The sequence below is a fragment of the Podarcis pityusensis genome (assembly GCF_964106645.2).
Source record: "Podarcis pityusensis genome assembly, chromosome: 4".
Lineage (NCBI taxonomy): Eukaryota > Metazoa > Chordata > Lepidosauria > Squamata > Lacertidae > Podarcis > Podarcis pityusensis.
Window position 1 is genome coordinate 79,582,849 of NC_138027.1, and position 16,609 is coordinate 79,599,457.

The following is a 16,609-nucleotide window of genomic DNA, read 5'->3' on the forward strand; positions in this document are numbered from 1 at the left end:
CGAACCCCCTGCCATTACCTCACCCGTCAAAAACAACCACTCGGCTTCTCTCAGCGTGAAGGAGCACAGCCGAGCGACTCGCCAGCGCTTTCCCTCGCTTTCGTTTCTTTTTTTAACGCCTTGTGGGAAATGTAGTCCTCCTGGTGGACTGTGGGAAATGTAGTGAACGGGGTTGTTTATATATACATGTACAGTAGAGAGAGAAAGGGGTACAGTAATCGCAACCGCCTCCGTTGCGGTGCATTGTGGGAAGTATAAAATTCCCACTCCACCCCTCCCACGCTCGCATCGGCCAATAGAGGTAAGATATTTACAGAGCTACAATAGAATGGAGGTGGGACTTCCTGGTTTCCTTTGACGCTCTTTTTTGCCGCTTCACTATATGACGGAAGGGGAAGGCGTCGGTAGAAAAACAATGGGGAAAGGCAGTATTTGGGTATAGCTGCTCCTGAGCAGCAGTATGCCTAGCCAGAAACAGAAGGTAACAGCAAAGGGCATGTTATTTTCGACTCGGCTCTTATTTTGTGTGGGAAATGTGGGTGGGAATTCTTAGAATTGCATTGACTGTACCAAAACAGCCGTCGTAGCCTGCCTTCAAATCTGGGCTTCTACATGCAGTTCTGCGCTGAACTGATCTGAGGGCGGGATTATCTTGTTGCAACATGGTGTTTTTGTACGAGGGATATTTTTGAGGCTGTAAATGCAAACTGGCCTCAGCATCCCCATCTATAATAATGAAGTTAAAAAAGGAGGCTGGACCTTTCCAGGTTACGGCAAAAAAAAAAAAACAGTCCCCACCTTAGATCTCCTCTCAGCCCAAACCAGCACTGAACTGCGTGCAGAAGTCTTGTGCTTCAACAAGCTGCATACGAGTGCATTGCCCACTTAAAAATCGTTAATAACTTAAAAAAACAAAAAACGGCAAGACCAGCGCTAAGAAGAAAATAAATCCTTTGTAGAAGGCTTGTAGTTGCCCAGTTACAGGGGACGGGGAATCCCGAGTTTCTCCAGCTTTTTGTCTCCCTTGTGACGCTCGAAGCAAGCAAACAAAAAGTTAGCCCAGAAGTGAGACGCTTCGCATGAGTCTACTATTACACATCTACGGCAGCAGCCGGTTGAGAGCGGAGTGCACCATGGGTAACGTAGTTCCTCCTTCCCCTTCTCGCTCTTGTCGGGCCTTGCACGATTCCCCCCAGCGCTACCTCACGGGCGCGGTAGCGTCGCACCTTTTAGTACTGGAACCGCGGGAAAGAACACAACTCGGGGGCGGGAGTTTCCGAAGACGATCCTAGGCGATGGCAGGCGGTTGAGGGTCGTGAGGGAGCGGGGGGGGGGGGGGAGGCGGCCCGGTACGCGCGTGCGCAGGAGGACGCCGTAGCGGTGGCGGCGGCGGCAGCAGCAGCGCTGGCGCTGGATAGTGAAGTTGGTTGAAAGCGCCGCTGATAAAATGGTAGGTTGCGCACGGGCGGGGGGGGGGAGGGAGAGGAGAGAGGAAAAACTGCACCGGTTGTTTAATAACAGCCCCCCCTTTCCCGCTTCCGCGAGCAGGAGGAGGAAGCAGCGGAATAAAAGCTCCTCCCGCCGGGCTGCCGCCTGAGGGCAAAGTGCAGCGCAGCGAGCGACCTTGCTCTCTTTCCCCTTTAGGTCTCTCCCGTCTGCTGGCGCCTCAGTCAAGGAAGGTCACGAGGCGGCCGGCTTTTTTTTTTTGGAGAGGGGGCGGCAAAGGCTCTTTTGAGACTTAACCCTGTCTGCCTTCCTCTCTCCCCCCTCTCTCCTTCCCCGTCATTGAAGCTCTCCAAGCCCCGAGGCGATCCTGTAACACTAACCCGGACACACGGGTGTGCGTCTCGTGTGAATGAAAGGGAGGTTGTTCTTTTGTGCGTGCGTGCGTGTAATGGGATTCTTGGGGGAGAAGCAAATAGCAGAAGCACCGCAGCTACAGTACTTACTGCCACCACGGCTGGCTGACGGGCTCTCACCACCACTAACTCCACCACGTACCTTTCCCTTTTTTGGGCAGCGGAGAAGCTGGCAGGGTGCTGCAGCCTGACGACCTGTCTCTCTCTCTCTCTCTCTCTCTCACACACACACACACACACACACACACACACACACACCGATTTTGTCCCGCTTCTTACAGACCGGCCCCCAAAGCTATACTTCTCTCTTTGCCTTTCTTCCCTCTTTTCCCCCCCGCACTGCCTCCCCTCGGCTCTGGGGAGAGGGGTTTCTATAGGGGGGATATAGGCCGGGGTGAGCTGTCCCGCGGGGGGGGGGGGCAAGGAGCCGCAGGTGAATGAGTTGCCCGTGAGCCGCTAAGGTGCTCTTCCCTCCTTCCTTTTGCGCTCCTAAGACCAAATAGTTCCCACACACACTCGGTTAGGATCTGGCATCGCTCAATTTCCCCTCATTCGTCTTCTGCTAGGTATGATAATGAGTGGTTTATTTGGAGAGAAAGCCGAGTTTAAATGAGGATCTCAGATTAGAATCAGAATAAATGTATTAAAAAAATTAAAAAACCCTGATTCAGGAAGTTCAATAAACTGCTTGCTTGCTTATTTATTTATATTTTATTCATTATTTTTGCCTGTGAAAGCTCAACTTCTCACATTATCCCCAAAAGTGAATGATGAATCAAAACAAGCAAGCCTTTCTTTACTTCAGTGATAAAACCTTGAATTCCTGGATCTTGAAATTGGCTGGCAAGTAAGGATACAGGAGCCATGTTTTACTTGGATTTATTTTCCAATGTGGTGGTTCTCAGGACTCTTTCACAAACATTTTTTTACATGGGGCTTCTTTAGAATAGGAGAGAAGTCTTGCTGTAGTTTTGGTCGTGCAGTTTCGTTTGCTAAGAGGATTTTATAAAGAAAATGCCATCGTGAATGGTGACACAAAATATCACAACTGCGTTCATCTTACTGAGAGATATTTCAAGACTGTACTGGCAGTAAAGAAATGCAAATGAAACATTAATGCAATAGGAATGTACTGTTAAAGTGACTTCATGTTACTGTGTTTTTGGATGATACATTTATTTATTATTTATTTTGGTTTCTAACCTGAAACAATACTTTTAGAATGCTGGCTTCTGATTTTTATCATGATTATGTATCTCCACTGATATTGCAACTAAGTGCAATCCTATGCATGTTTGCTTTCAAGTAGCTCATTCATTTTAATGGAACTTAATTCCCAAGTAAATGTGCAAAGGGTTGTATCTTCAGTGTTTTTAGACCCTTGAATATATGGTAGTGTAATTACATGTCGTGTAATTTATGCTTTATAAGGGCACAGTTTTGTTCTTAGGTTTATCGTAACACCACTACTTAAAAGTTACTTGACTAAAGATTTGGCCCCCTTAATGAATAGCTACTGTGTAGATAAAACTGGATATTCTAATGAGGAAAGTTGATGTATCTAGAATTGTAATGCTAAGACTGAAATGAATTGCACTCAGAATTTTGTTTGTTTGTTAAAAATGTACATATAGATGCTGTCATTTCAGTTTTCAGAAGAGAGTGCTGTCTTTAACTACAGAAGAACAAGGATTTCTTTGGGTTATTCTGGAGTGAAATTTGTTACCCAACAAGAGAAGTAAACCCTTTTAAAAGATAGGCAGTTATAGTAGAATTCTGAAACAAACGACTGGATTAGCTTCATTGGCTTTCCTGCTTCTTTTGCATCCCAAAGCATAAACTTAAATCGTCTCAGAAGGACAAGGTCCGCCAGTTTATGGCAGTTACCCAGGCTGGTGAAAGGACTGCTATATACTGTTTAATGCAGAATGAGTGGAAACTAGAAGTGGCAACAGACAACTACTTCCAGAACCCAGACTTGTACTACAAAGAATCCATGAAAATTTCAATAGACAGAAAGAAATTAGAACAATTGTATAACAGGTACAAAGGTAAGGTTTATTTTTTCATTATTTCATTTGGACTTGGTTTCAGCTTTTGCCTAAATCTTTGGGGTTTGGGGAATCTGTAATCCTGAACATATCTACTTGGAAGCAACACCCATTGAATTCAGTGCATTTGGTTCTGGGTAAACATGCATAGTATCAGGCTGTAAACTAAATGTGAATGTAGAAGTCTGTTCTAATGATCTCTGTATATACTACTGTAATAATCAGAAACCTCCAAGTATAAAGCTCTCTCCCCCTGCTTTATCTTTACCATTCAATATGACATAATTCTATTTTAAAATTGAAAACACTGTAAGTGCAAATCCAGCATGCGTGCTAAGGAAGAGCAATCTAGCTGCTTAAATTTGTATGTGTGAGATGTACTAGCAGTATATTAAGTGCTATATATAGCTGTAGCTAGCAGGGTCATATGGGTAGGGCTGTGTTGCTCTCTGGCCTTCCCAGTGCCACAGGTCATTGCTGGTTACCAAGGGTGGGAGGGGTAACATAGTGAGATAATCAGCACGTTTTGGGTGCAGCTGCAGGGTCAATCCAATGATCCCAATTCTGCCCCCTCATGGTGCAAAGCAAGTTGGAAAAACGGGAGCGCAATGCAGCCCCACCCACACTACCCTGTCAGCCACTACGGACTGTGTGGATCTTGTAGTATCTGATTCATTACACATGAACTGAAGACTTTTTATAATTAAATTGCATCACCCTGATCCAGTTTCTATTGTCAATCACTTGCTGGTGTTATGGGCGTAAGAATGGAGGTGCTGTTTATACTCCCTGCATTGTTTTCCATAGAACGTGTGTTCTAATGTGCATTCTCATTCACATTGGAATGCCTATGTTGATGGTTATATAAGTGTATACTCCTTTGAAACCAGGTGAGGGTAGCCGATGGGTCTCAAACCCCTGGTGAGTTAGGGACTTCCGTTGCATAGGAAGACAGGCTCTGGTGGATTGAACGGACGAGACAATATTGGGTCCACTGGTCAAGAAGGCAGATTCTGCACATGCTATAGAGCAGGGGTCAGCAAACATTTTCAGCAGGGGCCCAGTCCACTGTCCCTCAGACCTTGTGGGGGGCCAGACTAGATTTTGGGGGGGGATGAACGAATTCCTATGCCCCACAAATAACCCAGAGATGCATTTTGAATAAAAGCACACATTCTACTCATGTAAAAACACGCTGATTCCCGGACCGTTCACTGGCCGGATTTAGAAGGCAATTGGGCTGGATCCGGCCCCCGGGCCTTATTTTGCCTACCCATGCTAGAGGGAAGTGAGAGGCAGATGGGACTTGTGAACCTGGGAAGGTAGCCCATCTAGAAGAAAGCTGATCCTAAACCTCGGCAGCCTTGCTAAATATCTTCAAGAGAAGAAAAAGCTAAGGAGCAAACCCTACTCAAATCCAGAGCAGAGTCCCTAAAATGGTTAGATGGCATCTTGTACACCTCCTTCGGGCAACTCCTGCAGCCAGGCTGTTGCCAAATGTATTGCTCCGCTTCCCTTTGGACCACATCAGCGAGGCTGAGAGGGGGTCCTGTCATCTGGGCAGCCCAGGGCCTCCATACACACTGCTCAGGCTTGCACCCTGGGGAAGTCACTGGTGCTGTTAACACAGTGGTTTGACTCCACCCTTGGAGTTGCACTCCATTGTCTCTTGAGAAGGACAGATGCCAACAACTCCTTTGAAAGTAGGGGTGGGGCTTATGTGCACTCTGCTAACATGCATGATCACCCAGAACACAACCCCCGTGCACACTTGGGGTTGTCTGTATTTTATTATTGTACAGGCAACCCCCAATTTACATGGGTGTTGCATTCTGGGTAATCGTGCACAATGGCAGAGTTCACATAAGCACGTTACACCCCGGTTCATTCTGTTTTCCGGGTCGATGCAATGCACGCAGTCGCATGTCAATTGGATGCACGCAAATTGGTCTTTGCCTGTATGTTATGTTCATCACAAATTGAGAGGTAGAACAATATGAATTTCTTAAAAAGGCTTAGTATCCAGTGAAGGAGTGAAAACATACTTAATTTTTCGCAGTTATATGTGAGAGACTATGTCACTGTTGAATTATTTATATTTAAATCTGTAATTTGCTTGGATTTATATTCTGTGCTCTCTTTCACAAATAATACAGAGCTAAAACATGGCCCAGTGTGCAAGCTCCAGAGGAGATCATGGCTGCATTGCTCCCTCATTCCTGCTCCTGCTGCACTTCAGTGAGCTTAGCCCCATAACGCCCCTTTTTGGGGATGTATACCAGCCACAGCTCAACTGGCTGAGCTGGGATGTGCAAGGTACACCAGTGTATCTTGACTGAACCAGGGTTGGGGACTTTATGCCATCTCAACCTGACTGAACAGGTGATCTGTATCATAAGTAGCACATCTTGCCATTGGTTTGTCCCTATAAAACTTTTTAAAAAATAAAAATAAATCAGTCACTGTCCTTTGGAAGTTCAAATCTGTAAGATTTTTCACCCAGCCTTGAATCCTTGCCACTTTGAGTGTAACGTTTATCAGTGCTTGTGCTTTAAAGTTTAATAGTGTCTCCCAGTACTATGGATGCAATCTGATTGTTAAACCTCCCTGTTATCAGAGGAACAGCGCTCAATCCCTCTTCCCATGGAACTCTGGGAATTTTAGTTCTGAGAAGGGAATAGAGGTCTAACAACTCTCAGCACCTGTAATAAACTACAATTTCCAAGATTCTGGGATTTAAATGTCTGGTGTTAACACTTCTATTGTACTATTGTAAGAGATTGAATACGGTCTTTTCTTCTAAATTGCTTGGTAGCTTACTCAGTCTTCAGTAAGCAATCATTTGCTGAACTTTATCTCAGAACGTACTGATGTTTGGGTAATATGCAAATTTACTTAAGCAATTGGTTAAAAGACAGATTGTTAACAAACCAAAATACTTTAATCAGCTGACAGCTCCAATGAAATGTGTTATAATAATATGCTGGTGTCTGAAAGACGTTATTAGTTTTACTTGTAAAAAAACAACAACTATGTCACAAATGGCAGAGTTGTAGATCACATTTCCACTAAGCATATGCAGAAAATTGGAGAGCTCAAGGTAGCTTATTGTCCTTTATTAGTATTATAGGGACTTTAAACAGAAGCAGACTTGAAGAGGACATTTCATTTGCACCTGTAGTTAACTGCTTCAAAAGCAGGCTCTCAGAGAGATGAATGAAAGACTAGAGTGATCCATAGAATTTAAGTTAGAAAATCTGTTCTTGTGTGTATGATTGTCTAATAACCTCTTACAGCAATCATCTGTTTTTCAAGCCCTTAAGAGATTTATGGAGATGTGAAACACATCCAGTACAAAGGTCTGTTTTAAATATCATTACAACTCTTCAGTTGGAATTTTAAAAGTAAGACTGTCTTTCTTTGAAATTTCAACATATACTGTACTATAAAATGTTGACATACTATTTATTTAGATTTTGGAACTCAATTTTAAAGAAAATCAGAGAGGATGGTCTTGTTGGTTAGTAAGGTTAAGGTGTGTAGTTTAGATTGGATAGAAAAAAATGTAGTGCCCTCTAGCTGTTGTATTACAACTCCCATCAGTTCCAGGCAGGCCAGGGATTATCAGAGTCCTAGTAAAACAATGTCTGGAGGACATCATGTTGTTCAGATGGAGGATACCTGATTTAGATTCACAACCCAGTTGAATTTTGTAACTTCATATAATTCCGTTCTATCATATGAAACATTTAAGTGTAAAGAAGACAACAGGAGTGAGCTTCTTTAAAGTCTGAAATTGCTTTCATATCAGGCACAGAAAACAGAAGTATGTCTGGAAGTTTCTTGGATTAAAGCTGTGTGTTTACAGCCGCATCTGTAGGTGGGTTCAGCTAGAGTACTTGGATTTAAGGTTTTTGACCACTTGGCTTCAAGTGCTTTAACTTAAAAACTTTGTGGATTGCAGATCTAGGCAGGTGCTCTGCTCTGCCCTCATGACTGAGGGGGCCGTGGCTGTGCAATGTCACCACGCCCCATGGTGTGTGTGAAAAATGGAATAGCAGGATGTTTTCTGATGGTTAAAGAGCTGCAATTCTTTGAACTGTGATTCTTCATGAAAAAATGTAACATTCTTTCCTCCCCTATATACAGATCCGCAAGATGAGAATAAAATTGGCATTGACGGGATTCAACAGTTTTGTGATGATTTAAGCTTGGACCCTGCTAGTATCAGTGTTTTGGTCATAGCATGGAAATTTAGGGCAGCCACGCAGTGTGAATTCAGCAAAAAAGAATTTGTAGATGGCATGACAGAACTGGGGTGAGTATGCCTTTCTTTAATAGGACTTCAAAATGTTCTTAGTAAACCAAAAGTAACTTTCTGAAATATTTCAAAGTTGTGCATACTGAACAATTGTATTATTTAATCACACATGTCTTATTTATACACATATAACCTGAGTTGTGGTCCAAGGAAGCTATTTGTTATCAAACAAACTGTGCATGTATCCAGAGCTTTCTGCGTAGCATTCATTTGCTGCTCAACCTCCTGTAGCTAACTGTAGACACTTTTAAAATCGAACATTGGCTTTCCTAGTTCACTATGGGAACTGTCCTAGTAAAAACTACCCAAAGATGCTCTTAGCCATTCACATGGTTTCATTAGATGTATGTGAATTTCTAGAGTTGGAGCTTTTCCTAGTAGGGACAATTTCATTCCCCAGTCCTTCTGTCTGTTCCCTTCAGTTAAGACCATATTTATGGCTCTTTTGGATTCAGTTGAAGTGTCGTGGAACACAGAAGACCTCCAGCTAGAGGTTTGACCCATTTAAGAGTTAGTCCTTTAGTGGTGCATCAATAAAAATACTAGCACATTTGCGAAGCTAAGCAGGGTCCTGTATGGTTTCAGTTTGGATGGGGGAACCTCGGGTTGTGAATCCTGCATTGCAAGGAGTTGGACTAGATGTTCTTCGGAGTCCCTTCCAACTTTACAATTCTTTGATTCTGTATAGTTTTCCAAAATAGGGTGGAGCCTAGGAGAGGTGGACTGGAAACAGACGCCCCAAACGTCCCAGTTCACTTTCAACCCCTTTTGAAATACATTGCTCACTAGGAGCTCTCCATGGTGCTGTGACAACTGCCTTGCTCCATTGGCTCCTCCACAGAACCAGAGCAAGACAGTTCATCTCTTCCTGTTATGCAACACATAATGTCTAAGATAACAATGCTTAGGCTCATCTTTCTAATGTCCTCTTGCCTCTTTCAAACATGTGACCAAATGTTTTTTTAAATGTCATTTGAAGTCACTAAACATATATTTGGCTTTGTTGACAAAAAAGGTCAAAAATTCTCCCATTCTTACCCATGCAATTAGTTTATCACAAGATGGACAAAATTTGATGTTTTTGTTTGGTTCAGTAAATAGATTTTATATTTTCTTCATAAGGCCTGCTTGATTTTATTTTCCTCTGTTGCCCTGGGGCAGTGAGACCTTGAATGGTTTTTGAGCTCTCACACTTCCCCACAGATGTAGAATTTAGCATTTAAGACAGGAGTTAAAATAAATACAGGATCATAATGCATGAAGTAGATCATGGTGCAAGAATGAAGCAGAAATGAATGAAAGAATTAGGAGGAAGTCGCCAACCCCACAGTTCGAAAGCAGGCCAAAAAAGTGCAAGTACTGCTCCGGCGGGAAGGTAAACGGCGTTTCCGTGTGCTGCTCTGGTTTCAGTGTTCCGTTGCGCCAGATGCTGACCACATGACCCGGAAAAAACTGTCCGCGGACAAACGCCTGCTCCCTCGGCCTGTAAAGTGAGATGAGCGCCGTAACCCCAGAGTCGTCTGACTGGACTTAACTGTCAGGGGTCCTTTACCTTTTACCTTTTAGAGGTGCTGGAAGACAGTATCTCCGCACATGGACAGCTAGGGAGTCTGTAGTGCCTGATGACAAAGGGGCGAAGGCTCTGGCTGCAGCCTCTCCCCAGACTTGTATATTGCTGATTGTTCCTGGTAGAGCTGTTTCAACTAGATATTCATGCTGCTAAGTTAGTCCTATTGGACCTAAAAATTCTGACTTAAGTCAAGTAGCCTGCTGGAGGAGGGATGCCAATTTGACATCAGTTTTTATTAGTGCTGTAACAAACCTTTGGGCTTTGCCAAGGAAGGCTGAGCTTAACCATCACCAAAAATAGCTTAGGTGGAGAATAGCTGGTTGCTTTTTGTCTGCTGCTGTATTAAATTGCTGGGTTGTTTTTGTGTTTTATTTTTAATCTCATATGCTACTTTGAGTCTTCCTGCGCTGAAAATAGTAGTAAAGTACTACTGTTTTATTTCTATGTTAGGTATTATTCCTCCTGTTTGTGTTTTTAAGCTGTCAGCTTATTTTATTTATATTTTTATACATTGTTGAATGGATATTTTGGTATTTATTTATAAACATTATGATTCTACCTGATAGGGTTTTTTTTAAATTGTTTTTCTTATCACTCATTTGATACATCGGAGACTACTCAGGGCACAATTTTGTTCAAAAGTGGCATACAAGGTGATGATGATGATGATGAAATGTGTGGTAAAAATAATATATAAAGTTAACCAAGTACTGTATTTTTTGCACCATAACACTCACTTTTTTCCTCCTAGAAAGTAAGGGGAAATGTCTGTGTGTGTTATGGAGGGAATGCCTACGGGTGGCATGCCTACGGATTTCCCTCCTCTAAAAACTACATGCGTGTTATGGTCGGGTGCGTGTTATAGAGCGAAAAATACGGTATTTGTCTCAGAATGCTAATGTGGACCTGGAGACAACTAGCAGGCTCAAGAGAATATTTAAACATTCCTCTGTCTGCCATTTTTTTCCTGTACAAATGTTTCAATCCAATATTCATGTTACCATGGTAAATGCTGATTGGTGTTCATGTAGTTCTGTCCTGCTTTTAAATGGTTTTAATAACATTTTATTGATTTTTAGCTGTTTTAAATGCGTATTTTGTGGCCTAGAGGCAGGGTGAAAATGAAAATAAATAAAGCAGTTGTGCAGGTTTTTTTGCATCCCAGCCACAGCACTTTAATGAAGAATTGTGGAATAATTCATAGTCACTAGTTCTGTTAAAGTCTTAAATTATCATGCCAGTTAGTCTTATGCTGATTCTTGCCTTGTATATAAAAACTTTGTAATAAAGATGATTACACTCTTTTAATAAAGAATGTATTTTATCTTGAACAGTGGGAGCATATTTGTCATGTTTTTGTTGGTGTATTTAAACTGTAGGGTTTTTTGTTATAAAAAGAATAATATTTTCACCAGGTGTGATACTACGGACAAGCTAAAAACTCTTTTGCCAAGGCTGGAACAAGAATTAAAGGATCCAATGAAGTTTAAAGATTTTTATCAGTTTACCTTTAACTTTGCTAAGAACCCTGGACAAAAAGGTTTAGGTGAGTTATGTTGTGCGGTTTTTTTAAGTTGAAGATAAAAATCAATTAATGTTCTTTCTGTAATCAGTTCCCTTCCCCAAGTTTTCATCTTCAGCTGGAAAGTTCAGATGTACAGTTGTGGCTTCAATTTAAGTAGCATTATCTTTAGATTACAGTGGTACCTCTGGTTTCGTACTTAATTCGTTCCAGAGGTCCGTTCTTAACCTGAAGCACCACTTTAGCTAATGGGGCCTCCCGCTGCTGCCACACCGTCGGAGCACGATTTCTGTTCTCATCCTGAAGCAAAGTTCTTAACCCAAGGTATTATTTCTGGCTTAGCAGAGTCTGTAACTTGAAGCGTATGTAACCCGAGGTACCACTGTACAGTTTCGTTGCAACTACTCTCTGCAAACAATTTCAGGGAAAGGTTGCCTGAGAATCTTTTGGGGACACTTTCAGGTTCGGTGCGATGCACATCTGTGCTGTCACGCACATATCAGACACACCTAAAATGGTCACTGCCAGCAATAGTAGTAGTAGTAAACTGCTATCTAAGAAACCTTTAAGTAAGGAAGTAAGCCTGCAAAAATAATGTTTGTTCTAATTAACACAAATGGAAGATGTGTACATTAAGACACTTTTGAACAATAAGACTAATGTGTTCATGACCACATTAGTTTATTGAAAAATGACATTATATGCCAAGAATCATCTTAGAACTGCAGTTGTTCATATGCTCCATTAGAGTAGCATATGAGGGTAATTTTTCAGAGATACAGGAATGTTTTAAAGGACGTTCGTACACAGTCATACCCCAAATTGATTGTAGCTATTGCACAATTCTCCAGAAAGTGTTATTCTGTTGTCATTGCTAATACAGATACAGTGGTCCCTCTGGTTGCTAATGGGATCTGTTCCAGAGGTGTGCGGTGTGATTTGGCGCTTGTGCGCATGCACGAAGCACGATTTAGCACTACTGCGAATGCTCGAGTGGTGAAACCCGAAAGTAACCCTGTCCGGTACTTCCGGGTCACCACAAGAGCAACCTGAAAAAACGTAACATGAGGTATGACTGTACCTCATCTACACTTAGGAGGCTAGACTTGCTAACGTTGGCAACCTTTTTTCAAATTTTGCTAGGTGTGTGTTTCCATATGCAAATTGTTTTGGGAGGGGGAACACACATTGGTGTGAGCAAGTTTATTTACTAGGTGTGCTCCTGAATGTGGATTATACTATTATTAATTAATTAATTAATTAATTAATTAAATTTATATACCTCCCTATACCTGCAGGTCTACAGGGGAATGCAGAATCTTCAACAACTATTTTATGTTTAATGTTGTCAGAACAATAGTGTAGCACATTTGAATAAGAAGTTAAATGTGGGTTGCAATAGTCTTTTCTCAATATGACTTATATGCTTTACTATGACATATATTTTACTTTTCTGTATTTCACCATTATCATGAGTACACATGAATGAAGATAGTCTGGTTCTAAGTTTTGTTTTAAATTTATCTACCACACCAAAGGAATGTTAGTTTTATCTTTGCGGCTCAGACACAGTAGCTGTGAAGATCGTATACTGGAGGGCAAACATGATAATGTGTACTATCTTGAGAAGGAAATATTTGTGTTCATGTTCTGGGAACCAAAATTGTTGTTTTGTTGCTGATAATCCAGCCTTTTCTTGCAACCAAAACTGGGAATGGTCAAAGCTAGAATTAGTAATATAGACCTCAGAAGAAGCAATATGAGAAGCAAATACAGCACAGAATTAAATTCAGTTCTCATGTTGTCTTAGTGGGTGCTGGTATGAAGGGGAAAACAGGTTTAAATGGAGGGAGCCAAACTTACTTCATTAATGAGGTTTGGAAGTAGCCAAACTCCTGGCTATCTATGACCACACTGATCATTTGCATCAAAATGTCATTGACCTCTGATAAACCTAGTTGCAACAAAGCCCAAGATAAGGTTACAATCCTGTTTCTTAGTTCAATGGGAAATTTTTCTGAGTAAACATACATAAGATTGGTTTATAAGAATTATAAATGAAGAATTGTTGCCTTTGCATCTTACGTAAACTGAAACATCATTGATGTTCAAACAAGGTTATTCTCCTGGCCATGCACATTATTTTGGTATAATCACTCGGAGTCACAGGTTAAATCACATTTGGAAATTAGTACTGGATAATTATGTGTTTTGCTAAAAGTTAACAACTTGAAATCTTTCAACCCTTTTCTCTTCAATGAGTTGTATTGCCTTGTTCAAAATAGCCAGAGGTACCGTATTTTGTTCTTTCAAAACTTAAAGTGGTAAACAATGAATACCAAAAAATAGTATTTTTAAAAGCAAGTCTTCCATGTTTAGGACTAGCGCTACACACATACAAACACCGAGGCTTTACTGTAGAATCACCAAACGATATCTCCAAACCTATATTGGTATTTATTTATTTTTATCTTGGTTTTAAAAATTACTCATTCTATATTGGCTTAGAGCGCAACATCTTTCATATGATTATATATTGTATGTTATGCTTATGTATTTCAGATCTAGAAATGGCAATCGCATATTGGAATTTAGTTTTATCAGGGAGATTTAAATTTCTAGATCTTTGGAATAAATTTTTATTGGTAAGTACAATACTGGAAGTCCATAGAGGCATCTGAAGTCTTTACCTTTTCATATTAAGCATTTACAGTGCAACAGACTCAGAGCTCGGCCCTACTCTCCCCGATGGGGAAGGGGGTTCAGGATGGTGTGTTAGTGTCCTGGCAGAAAAGAATGCTGCTGGCGGGGGTTCTGTCGAGGTGAATATGTCAGCTTTCTCCAAGCAGGTGATAAGCTCCTTCTGGAGGTTGGCAGCAGAAAACCTTGAATTCCTTAACTTCTTCGGCTCATAGATATGCCTTTGTAAAGGCAAGATTCAACACCTTCCCATCGAACATGCTGAGAAATAGATTCTCCAATGGACAGATATCGCTCTTATGTGATTGTAATTGTGGGGCACCGGAATCGTTGCATCACATGATTTTTGACTGTGCTTTTCACTCATCGGCCAGGAGCAAGTTTCTTGCCCAATATCTAAAGGGAATTGCCGATGATACGAATGAAGCCAAACTGAGATATCTATTAAATGATGATGACCCCCTAAGATCACTCACGGTTGCCAGATTCTTGATCAGTGTCCTATCCCTAAAGAAGAGAAACGGACTCCTGTGTGGCTCGGAAAATCCCTTTAAACCATGATCTATGTTTTAGGATGTAACTAGGTGAATCACCATTGATGTCTTTTATTGATTTGTGAGCAGATGGTGATGGTTATGTTACAAATTTATTGCAACGTATGATGTTGGTCTTTTGTTTTTGTTCTGCTTTGGTTCTTGTCTGTTTTTTGTAAGTTTTGACGGTTTTAAATTTGGAGGTTCAAGTACATTATGTTGGTATGGGAAACTGTCGTGTGACGGGCCAATGGCCGTAATAAAGATCAATCCAAATCCAACCCTGATAAGTGTGAGAGAGGCATTAGTAGCTTTGGATGCACTTGATCCAAAGCCCCATGGATCCCCTAAGGGGCCTGATCCTTGGGCATGTCAGATCTGGCAAAGCAAAAAAGGGAGGATGAACATGCCCTCCCTTCCACCATCTCTGGCATGAGCAGTAGGGCTTTTGGGTGCAGCCGTGGATCTGCTGCTCCCAAGCCAGGTTTGGGATTGATCTGCTGACCTTATGACTTTTTACTCAGATGTTGTGCCCAGCTGAGATTTTACAAAATTTGTGACAAAATCTAAAAATAGTTTATACCAGCTTATTTTTCTTGTGTAGGAGCATCATAAAAGATCAATCCCCAAAGATACTTGGAATCTTCTTTTAGACTTTGGAAATATGATTGCAGATGATATGTCAAACTACGACGAAGAAGGTAACTGATGTAGATATTCAAAATTAAATGGAGTGGTGCTGAAGTAATACTGTCCATAAACATTCGCCCTGTGTGTCCACTAGGCGAAGTGTGTGTGTGTGTGTGTGTGTGTGTGTGTGTGTGTGCTGCAAAATAATGTTGACCCTAAAATGTAGCTGAAGCGTTTTGTAATTTGCACTTGGCTATTCAACTTGGCTTCCCTCTGGAGGATTTCATATGGATAAAATCTGAGTTGTGAACACGTGTGCAAAGATAAATGCATTGCTTTTTAAACATTCAAAGGTTTTGACTCAAAGCTGTTTAACTTTTTTTTTTATTTTTAGGAGCATGGCCAGTTCTAATAGACGATTTTGTGGAATATGCACGACCAGTAGTCACAGGAGGAAAACGTAAAGCTTCCTAACCATAGACTCTTCTCAGTGGACTTAATAAGTTTGCAGTCTGAACTGCATCAGGTAATGAAGACATTTTGGCCAATAACTGTGCGCACTGTCACTGGTTTCGATAGTCGTGGTGGGATGCCACTGACGAAACAGGAATCACTACTTCTGCTTCAAGAAAATGATGGCTGACTCATGGACACTGCAAGAAGAAATTCAGAAGATAGCCCAGGCTGTTTGTAGGATATTGGCTTCAATTATTGTACTGGTTGTATCATATAGGATGTAGATTTTGCATGATTTTATACTTTGGAGAAGTTTAACTAGAGGCCATTTTAGTAAAAGTTTTGACAGCACAGCATGCCATTCAGTTCATGAACACCAGCAGTTACATAATTACAACTGTATTATATTGTACTTATATTAAAAAGCAGTATTTGTGGTATATAAATTAAATCCCTAAATAAAGTATGTGGTATGTGGTATTTTTATATGAAGTTAAAGCTGATGAAAGAATGCAGTGAAATGTTTATTGACACATCTCTTCAGCATGGTGCTGTGATTCTAAATTTATGGAAAGGCCAAGCTGAACCATTTTTTAAAACAGATTTCCTCATTCCACACTGACCTTATGAGAATTTGTTTGCACTTGATCAATAATGAGGCAACCAAGTATCTGTATTGTGGCTATTGTTAATATTTTGAACGTAGAGGAAACATTCAAGAATCATTTGATATTTCATGATTGCCTATTGAATTTTCCAAGTATATTATGTATACGATCTGGCTCAAGACCATTTTAAGTTCCTCTGATATTAGTGGAAGCAAGACATACACATGCTTAATTCTCCCACTGAAATCAAAGTCACTTAAAAAGTGCTTAAGTTCATTTGATTATGTCGTTATATATGCAGCAGTCTGATACTGAGTGATTTCCAAATCGTGGCCAAGAACTCAAGGTGTATTGATTGT

The 16,609-nt window shown here is 41.1% G+C and overlaps 1 protein-coding gene across 6 annotated transcripts; it reads left to right on the forward strand.

The window, feature by feature from the left end:
* The first annotated feature begins 61 nt into the window (after nucleotides 1-61).
* DCUN1D2 (defective in cullin neddylation 1 domain containing 2) lies at nucleotides 62-16,105 on the forward strand. Of its 6 annotated transcripts, none has more exons than XM_081003276.1 (7): nucleotides 62-481; nucleotides 3,494-3,910; nucleotides 8,060-8,228; nucleotides 11,217-11,347; nucleotides 13,886-13,968; nucleotides 15,161-15,257; nucleotides 15,581-16,105. In XM_081003276.1, the coding sequence occupies exons 2-7, from the start codon at nucleotides 3,736-3,738 to the stop codon at nucleotides 15,658-15,660; spliced, it is 735 nt and encodes a 244-aa protein (XP_080859402.1). In that variant the 5' UTR covers nucleotides 62-481; nucleotides 3,494-3,735; the 3' UTR covers nucleotides 15,661-16,105. The 6 variants fall into 6 exon arrangements, with proteins under 6 accessions (XP_080859402.1, XP_080859400.1, XP_080859398.1 ...); XM_081003274.1 differs by having other exon boundaries at nucleotides 3,509-3,910; XM_081003272.1 differs by having other exon boundaries at nucleotides 3,694-3,910.
* Nucleotides 16,106-16,609: the final 504 nt, after the last annotated feature.